The sequence below is a fragment of the Ostrea edulis genome, chromosome 9 (genome assembly GCF_947568905.1).
Source record: "Ostrea edulis chromosome 9, xbOstEdul1.1, whole genome shotgun sequence".
NCBI classification, from domain to species: Eukaryota; Metazoa; Mollusca; class Bivalvia; order Ostreida; family Ostreidae; genus Ostrea; species Ostrea edulis.
Window position 1 is genome coordinate 27,038,061 of NC_079172.1, and position 9,625 is coordinate 27,047,685.

General features: G+C 34.9%; 1 protein-coding gene across 1 annotated transcript; it reads right to left on the reverse strand.

Moving 5' to 3' along the window:
• Positions 1–1,935: 1,935 nt before the first annotated feature.
• Positions 1,936–3,425, reverse strand: LOC125659166 (uncharacterized). The gene is made up of 3 exons (XM_048890754.2): positions 3,182–3,425; positions 2,592–2,809; positions 1,936–2,344 (listed from the first exon to the last, which is right to left on the reverse strand). Exons 1-3 carry the CDS (start codon positions 3,298–3,300, stop codon positions 2,235–2,237), a joined length of 447 nt encoding a protein of 148 aa, XP_048746711.1. The 5' UTR covers positions 3,301–3,425; the 3' UTR covers positions 1,936–2,234.
• Positions 3,426–9,625: the final 6,200 nt, after the last annotated feature.

Below are 9,625 nucleotides of genomic sequence, written 5' to 3' on the forward strand. Positions count from 1 at the left end.
GTTTATTTTCCTGTGCACTATTTCAAATCGAGTTACCTCTCTTAGGAGAGCTCGACAAGGACGGTGATCATAGAGTTTCTTCCAGTTCAACAAACATACTAATGTTCCTTACTCTCTGACTGTACTACAAGAATCCCCGTATATCATATAGGTGTATCGATGAGGATATAATTCTTTCTATAATCTATAGAAATCTATGTTCTCATTTCATTTCAGACAAAAATCGTACTTTCGTTCAATGCGCCAAATCCATTTGGTCATGAAAAAATAAGATGGAGATTGACTTCAGTTGTGTTATATTACATTTGAAATTATTTGTAGTACAATATAGTATTCCCGTGGGATCCGGGTTAGAAAAGGTCCTCAGTACCCCTTGCTTGTCGTAAGAGGCGACTAAATGGGGCGGTCCTTCTGATGAGATCGCTAAAACCGAGGTCCCGTGTCACAGCAGGTGTGGCACGATAAAGATCCCTCCCTGCTCAATGGCCATAAGCGCCGAGCATAGGCCCTTCACCAGCAGTGGTGACGTCTCCATATGTGTGAAATATTCTCGAGAGGGACGTTAAACAATATTCAATCAATCAATCATATTACAATATAGTCTGTAAAATGTTTCTTTTTATTGCATCTGTTTGAATTATGGCTCCTGAAATGACTGGAAGGCCCCGACATCGACAAGCAGATATCGAGGAAGATGACTAATGAACGATATTAACAAATGCACATACTTGTAATTTTGACTAATTCTACTACAAGGTTGAATGCTGGTCATGATTTTCTTGAATGCTTTATTTACTGATTTTAAATGCTGACTATGCTTCCTGGTAAGATCTACCTCTGCTTCATACTTAGATATTTTATTGAAAGTCGATACTAACGACAAACGAACAATTCAACTTTATGACAAACGAGATGATTTCAGTTTCTCCATCGTCAACTTCATGTAGCAATATTCCACTATCACCAGCGTATGGTGTTTTATATTTCTCAACTGATTCGATACCTAAGTGCTTGTTCTGCGTATAGTCAGTTTTTAAGTCGAGGCAAGCTACTGAAAAACAAGTTCATGGTACAAGGGTTTAACAGTCTTGATTGAAGTCAGCATTTTGCAAATTCTATGATCGTTATAACGATCTAGTTCGTCAATATAACCTATCATTGGGTCAAATGCTGTATGACGTGTTTCATACCGATTGTTAGGCCGTTTTTTGGTACACTGATTTTGACTACGGATAACTCCGTTTACCTTATCAGGATATAGAGCTCACGGCGGGTGTTACCAGTCGACAGGGGATGCTTACTCCTCCTATGCACATGATCCCACCTTTGGTGTGTCCAGGGGTCCATGTTTGCCCCACTCTCTATTTTGTATTGTTTATAGGAGTTATGAGATTGATCACTGTTCGTGATCTTCACCTTTTATGGATTTGATGAAAATGTGTTGTTGTTTCCTATAAATCAGTAATTATGAACTAATATTTCGATTGATTACTTTAGATAATGAATTTCGATTTCAGAATTCCGAATCTCGAATGAGCTTTCTGGGCTGCCGTAGATAGAAGTATGTGTACCATAAATGATGATTTAAACTGAATTAAATATTTTTTTCAAACAAGATTTGATGTATACTTATACAGAAATTAGATGACATGTTATGTCATCAATATTGTACACCTCAATTAATCAATCAATGTTGTACAGCTACATGTATGTCAATTTTTCCTTTATCATTATACCATTATAATGTTATATGTACATGTACTTGTGAATATAGCTCTGACTTATTTCGATACATCTGTAAAATTTTATATTTATTGTATGTACAACTGGTAGTAGTCTGAGAAAAAGAAATGAACTTACAGACTATAATTATTTTGAATATCTCATTTTATTGCATAAACAACAATAATGATAAATTATTCATAGAACCTGAAATGACATTGAGCATACTTTTTATTTCACCAAATTGATAAACCATGCAAATTACAAAAGTGACATTAAATGGTAAATGTACTTCAAGTGAAATGCATAATAATGGTTGTCACTATCACAGTATAAATTTGTCAATGAGGATAAACGCTGGTCTCTCGATCCAGTTTGTAGGAACTTCCGTCAACGCGTCATTGCATTGGTGGGAGTCTGGTCACTTGCGCTGACGTGACGATTCACCGGGATTGTCTATGGCCTGACCAGTGTAGGTCATCTGCTTCACTTGTCACTTACGTTCTAACATCTCATGAATTGCAGTGGACAGTAAATTTTGCTCTCATAACGTAAAATGATTTCTTCGCTTGTAATATGATGTCCAAAGCATTCCCTATTGAATTCACACAGGTCTTCATGTCTGTAAACAAAAACAGAACTTGTACATTGATAGATTTATGGTTCTTTTGTTACGGTAGAGTAATTTGCACTATTTACCATTCATTGCTGATATAAGCAGAAGATTGAGTAAATGGAAGGTGGTGAAAAAAAGCTATACATGTAAATAGGCTTATTTGGAGTGTTTATCTTATCCTAATATGGTTGTGCTCCGTTTTTTCAATTTTAGATACTCTCACGATCGTTTTAGATTTTCTTGGTGTACTTACACATGTTAGGACTACCGACGAACATATTCCCATAGGAGGCATTGTAGACGCTATATTTCTCGTAGTTGACGGGTGTGTTACTGCTGAAGCACACTGTGAACGGTCTAGGTCTCCAGAACCGTAGAGCTACGTACGACTGGGTCATTCTCCAGGCAATCTCACCCTGATTACAAGTCTGGGGAACCATGAAGTATCGACCTGAGTCCTCCTCTAGCACACTAAATAGGACAGATCAACAAAAGTGGAATGCTTTGCAAGGAAGACATTTTTGCAAGTGAATTTTGAAAACACATATAGGACTTGAATTGAGCCATGTACTTTTAAACATACAACAATTTTTTCCTAAAGAAAATTATACATTGGAGCATGAAAGATCAAACATTTTCTAATGAAAAGTAAAAGAACATCTAAAATTTCCATGATTCCCCAAAAAGTCTTATTTCTGCATATTTTGAAATGACGGAAAAGTAATAAAGATGTTGTAATGCTTTCATTGTCAATTTAATTGGGGTTTTTTTTTTTTATTATTATTATTTAAATCCTTCAAATTTCAACAATTAATCAAGAATTTATTTTCATCTAATACTCACTGTTTTCCAGCTATGGCTGCGCAGACAAGAGAAGCACGGTCCCAGAGAGGCACAGATAGGCACACGGGAACAAGAAGTATAACAAACGTAGGCAAGAGAATGATTTTGCTAACTCCCATGATTTCAGTTATGTTGTAAGATGCGTTTCTTTGTTGGTGCAGGTTTGTTCTGAAATGGTTGGTACCGGCTACTATATTTATGCAGTTATTTCTACGTCACGTTGACCGGATCACGTGGGTTATATTGAGGGAGAGCCCGTATGGAGGTGTTTTATGTTACCTCATAAGAAAATAATAAAGATAACATAGGTCAAGTTGTCAGCACTTACAGGTAAATAAATGAATGCTGTCATCATTCACAAATTCACATCAAACTGTGAATCGTCAGTCAAATAATGTCAGATAATGAATACATCATCGCTAATTTCATTACTTGCGTGAACGGAGTAAACTGAGAGTCGTGTGCAAGCTAATGTTTGTTTGTTGTTGATATTTTCAGGAATTATTAAACCTATGGTTAATAACTGTAATTTTTTTAAAAATGAAACATTGATATATTGAAAGGTGAGTTATTCTTGAAACTGATGAACTGAGGTTCTCTACATGTAATGCTGATATGAATAAAACAATTGTTACGACATTGATTCCTTTAGAACTCAATATTATGAATTAATTACAAATTATCAATTAGAGAACAGCATGAACAAACAATAAGTAAGTTCATGTAGAGATATGTTATTATTATCATTATTAATTGTATGTAGATTTAAATCACTTCTGGTTAGTATCGCAAATTCTTTTCTGAATTGCTTTTGTATGTACGAAAGCCGGATAGACTCAATTTTGAAAAATGAAAAAAAAAATTAACAATTAACTCGATATAACGAGTTAATTATCTCGTTATCTCGTTATACAGTACTGTACATGAGGGTATGAACCGCGTACCTCTCATGAAGAGCGTATAAAAAGTACAGTATGTCGGCGTGAAGCATTGCAGTTCATTCCCTCATGTATTTTAAAAATTGAAATTTATTTCTTATATTTACATTGTACTTTTATTTCTGTCGCAATTCCCAGCCGTTGAAATACACGTATTATATTCATGAAGATTCATACGCGCTTCCACAACTGCGAGGAATTGGCTATCATTACAATCGGTAAAAATATCAAAGACACAACCAGTGGACATGTGTCCACTCTGTATAAAGACTACAGTGGAAGTACTGGGACTTAAACTGGAGGGGAAATAAGGATGTGTATGAATGTGTATAAACAGTAGCAAATTCAGAATTGGGCGGAGACTAGTGATACATGTAACATGTAATAGTTTGGCGTGCGTTCTTTTGTTAAAAGTGTGGGTTATCTGTACATAACCAACAATATCATATGGGGTCAATACTACAAATCACACACATGCATACAATATCTTCCATACAAAAACTTTCTACATGAACTGGTATTTGACAGCTAGGCATAATTTAAAGTTATTGAAAATATACATATCAACAAAATGCTACTAAAAGTAATGATAACAAATATAACCTATAAAGCTTTGGTTTTTCATCACTTGTTATAAACAATATCATATATTGACCATTAAAACATTTTTAAAGAAAAGTTTATTCAGTAATTACAAAAATATTGTCCCGTCTGAAGATTACTAAAAGCACTGAATATTTAAAACATTTTTGATAAAAAGTTTATTCAGTAATTACAAAAACACTGTCCCATCTTCAAAGGCCCCTAACATACCATATTCAGAAATACATCAAAACAAAAAAAACACATTTTCATTGCATTGAAAAATATTTTTGATATGCCGTTCTGCCACGGTGCAGTTTTCTTTTTCGTGACATTTCAGTTGATTTATAAGTAAAGTGAAAAGAGCGCAAATGTTTTCTTTCTTGCCGTTTGACAGCCACCATTGTTCTACGTTTGATATATCTGGACATCTTATGATTACATTTCAGTAATCATGTTGTGGCTTGCCGCTGTAGAAAACACCCAATTGCAGATTGTATTCATTCACCAATAAACGATTTGCGGAAAATTCAGTGACATACTTTGTAGATATGATAAACGGCCTTTTACAATAATATTTGTAAATTTCATTACCTTACATGTTCTGGTTTTGTGATAAATGCTAGTAAGTCTCGCCAAGACATGTTTCATGTGTCACAAAAAACAAGTGTTTCCCTTTGTCTTCTTTGGTTGTTTATTCAGTATATAGTAATACAGAAATTAAAACTTTTTAACTTTCTTTCATTCATCTTTAGAAAGAATTAGAAGATTATTTTGACTTTCAAAGTTTCGGTTTTTTATGTAACCGTATCACCAGTCGGTATTATGATATGGGGGGGGGGGGGGTGCGGCCGAGTATAACATATTGTTTTTGCTCCGTTTCTTATTATTCTTATTTTCTTCTTCTTCTTCTTCTTCTTATTCCTCTTCTTTCCTGAGAAATTTGTCCGCGCTCGATTGTATGAAAGTGCTTTGACAGATCCACTTCAAACTTTGTGAGCTGATAGGTGGTCATGAGGAGGGGTGCAATCAACTTTCCAAATTTTCAAAATGGCGGCCAAAAACGTCAAAAAATCAAGGTTGTCGGATTTCAACCAAATTCTCTTTCTAGGGTAATTTAGTGACCCTGAGTCCATTTCCACCATCAAAATGTTTTTTGAGCCGCCATTTTCAAAATGGCCGCCATATACCGAAATATTTAAAAGTGTTAAAATCTCTACAACATTTGGGTTCCGGAGTAAATGGAGAGTCCACAGTTTATTTCTAGCATCAGTATTTCCTTCCAATCAATTTTCAAATGTTTCAAAATGGCCACCATTGAAGAAAATGGCCAAAAATCAAGTCCGTCGGATTTCAACCAAATTTAGTTTCTAGGGTTTTTTGGGGATCCTGAGTGCATATCTGGCATCAAAAACCATTTCTGACATGGGGAGGTATTCGGAGACATTTGTGTTGGCATCCCAACACAGTTATAGCTCGTTGATATTGCTTTTTCTCCAAGGTATTCTTTTTATATTTCGGAAAGCAAAACTTTGCGCATTGTTCTCATTAAATTCATTTCGTGTAGAAAAATTATCTCCTTACGAACATGTTACCACCCATGGTTAAAAAATTCAAGTATGATAAATTGCCATGAGAACACCAAGAAATTTTCAGGTTATGCCTAAACAGCAAATTGAATTTCATTTTTGAAAGAGAATTTCCTTTCACTATATTCGTAATGGAACATTTGTAGCTTTTGCATTGGGTAGAAATAAAGACAATGTTACATGTATATATTTGCATAACTTCATTAACCTAGAATTAAAACACTAGAATTAAAACACTAGAATTAAACCACATGGTATTATCAAATACGAGTAGCATCTTTATAAAACACAATGAAGTCTAAATTACACCAAATGATTAGTTTTTGGTCTAACATCATTAAAGTTGGACGTTAATATCGCTTATGTAATATATTCATATAATCTGCATAATTTTTACTTTCAATATCTTTAATTCTGTGTTTTAAACAAGCGGCATATAGATAAAAATGCTCGCTCATCTGCATGTATAATTTTGGGTTCGTGTCGTACTTAGTATGCGCCGTTGTCTCCCAAATAAAATCAAAAGTGTAGTTGTCCTTTGTAGACATTCAAAAGGTTGTGCACCCGAATGAAGATTGAGAAGTTGAAGCATCTATTTGTTTTCTATTCAGTAGTCGTAACTCAATTACGTGGTCGCAACTCCTCAAAGTAATATATCCCCTCGCGACGCGAGTCAACTCCTCAAAGTAATATATCCCCTCGCGACACGAGTAAATTCCTCAAAGTGCTCCTCTTCTCTTGTGACCTTGAGAATGTCTCAGTCTTACCTCGCTCTACGGTTTAGTAGACTGCACGATTGAATTTTTTTTTCCATTAATTAAGTAACCTGGGTTCAGATACAAAAAACGATCACAATTACCTTCCAATCAACGCTATAAAAGCTGAGTTTTAATGAACATTTGTGCAACTGATTCCATTTTAAAATTGGTTTGTACTTAATTACGTTTCTCAACAGAACATCAAAATATATTTCCGATTTATATGCCCAAATGCAACTATATCGTATTATTGTTATTATTTAGTTGTTTATCAATTATACATATTAGGGACAAGTGTCGAAATCGTGCAAATTACTCTACCGTAACCAAAAAACCAATAAATCCATTTACGTGTAATGCAGGTAAGAATTCATAACATTTTTGTTATGTATACAGGAAGACCAAAGGACAGCTCGGACAACACACGATGGTGTGCTTATTTTACGTTATGACGGACAAATTCCCCGTGCTTGACAATGCGATACAGACTAAAGGACCTTGGCTAGTTTGAGTTATAGACAATACCGGCGACTCCCAAAATGACCGGAAATAGTCTACACACCCACCCACGCAATGACGTTCAAAGGGATTTATATTGTTTTGTTCTTCGAGAATCCGGGGGTGGGGTGGGGGGGGGAGTTCAATACTATATCAGTGAATATTCATTATTGTACTTTAAATATATCCTTTGTCTATATAAAGCCAATTTTGTCATTTCTTGTAATTACAATTGATCAATAAACACATGTGTACATTAGTTGCTCTTGACGAATAAACTAATGAGAAAATACTAGTAAAGTACCCGCAAAACGACATTTTACATTTAAACTTAAAACTGAACCGGGAAATGGATTTTCTGCTGGGTACAATGCTATAAGATAAGTAAATATCGAACAGGAAATAACAATCAACCTGAAAACTAAATCATCTCCAAACAGATGAGGTATTTAGTTTTCCCTCCCTCCTGAGACGTACATGTAGTTTGATGGCGTCAAATAATTCTTTTACAATCTTTTAAAGAAAGGAACCTATGCAAATCTTTATGCGAGTAGCATTCAATTTTGATTTTTAAAATGAAGAAATGTGGCTTTATTATTGTAAAACACTGTGTGCAATAACAATCTCGGGTGATATGACCAGATTAAGGTTTTATGCAACGTCTTTATAAAAGATATCGACCATTGGTTATGACGTCTTCGATGAAAAGCGCATGAAGGTAACAAACACTAATCAATCTCAAAAATCCCATAAAGCATACAAAATTAAGAGTTTGATAAACATGGACCCTGGATACATCAGAGGTGGAATCAGGTATCTAGAAGGAGTAAGCATCTCCTGTTGACCGGTCGCACCTACCGCGAGCCCTCTATTTTGATCAAGTAAACGGAGCTATCCGCAGTCAAAATCAGTGTCCCAAGAACGGCCTAACAATCGGTATGAAACACGTCAGACAGCATTTGACCCGATGAGAGGTTGTATTGGCAAACTAGATCGTTATAACGACCACAGAATTTGTGAAATGCTGATTTCAAACGAGACTGTGGAAACCCCTTTAACATCAACTTATTTGTCAGTAGCTTGCCTCGATTTAAAAATATATGCAGAAATATCCTAGATGAGTTCAGAAGAATAGGCCCATTGTTACTATCAAGACACCATACCTCCCAAACCACAATTTGGCCGTCGAAATCCGGCTGAAATATAGTTTACTCGGCTCAAACTCCAAACAGTCATACTGTCCTTGAAGCGTAGGTTTAAGTTTTTAACTTAATTTTGACACTAGACAAACTTATGTTAATTAATTGTTTAGATTTATGTAATATATTCAACCTTTTATACACAAATGACATTTATCATGTTGATACATTTGTACTAATATTCATAACAAATGCACGATCTTCGACCTCTTAAAAGTTCATAAAATGACTCTGTAAAATTATGAACGGCCACTAGAAGACAAAATCGTACGTATACATATACAAATCCTATTTGGCATTTAGAACATGTATATATGCAGGTTTAAATTATGAAAATACAAGAAAAATTCTACAAAATCCCCTAATATACACACCGTGTACTTGAATTGTCCCATGGCTAAATCAAAAAGTTCACATTCAGAAATGGGCGGAGTGGAAGCACACCTCGGCAGCTGCTCTGCTGTTTACAACATGGGGCGAAGCAAGATCGTCCAGTACTCCGTAATATAGCGGCAAATTAAGCTATGTTGTTACCTATTCAGAAAGGGTCGGTATTAATTTCTTTGATCAAGCACCTTTCAACTAGAAAATGAAATAAATACACCTTTAGAGTACAGAATTAGCATTTCAAAATATAAAGAAGCATTATTACTTAGTATCACTCATTTGGTTAGAAAGAAAACAGATGTATGAATTCGTTTATTATACGACACTAACCGTATTTTATTATATCTACCCACAATAAAATAATGAACACGACCTCAAAGGATTTCACAGAAGACCAGAAAATGAGTTCCTAAATATTACTTGCAACGTAAGAAATGTATTCATCTCGTATACCGCTATTTTCTGTAGAAGATTGTCATATTTTACGGGGTGT

Coding starts and splice junctions, on each gene's coding strand:
- LOC125659166 (XM_048890754.2), bottom strand. CDS start 3,300: ATGGGAGTTAGCAAAATCATTCTCTTGCCTACGTTTGTTATACTTCTT. Junction 2,810..3,181: donor GCAGCCATAGCTGGAAAACA/GTGAGTATTAGA, acceptor TGTCCTATTTAG/TGTGCTAGAGGAGGACTCAG. Junction 2,345..2,591: donor CGTCGGTAGTCCTAACATGT/GTAAGTACACCA, acceptor TTTTGTTTACAG/ACATGAAGACCTGTGTGAAT.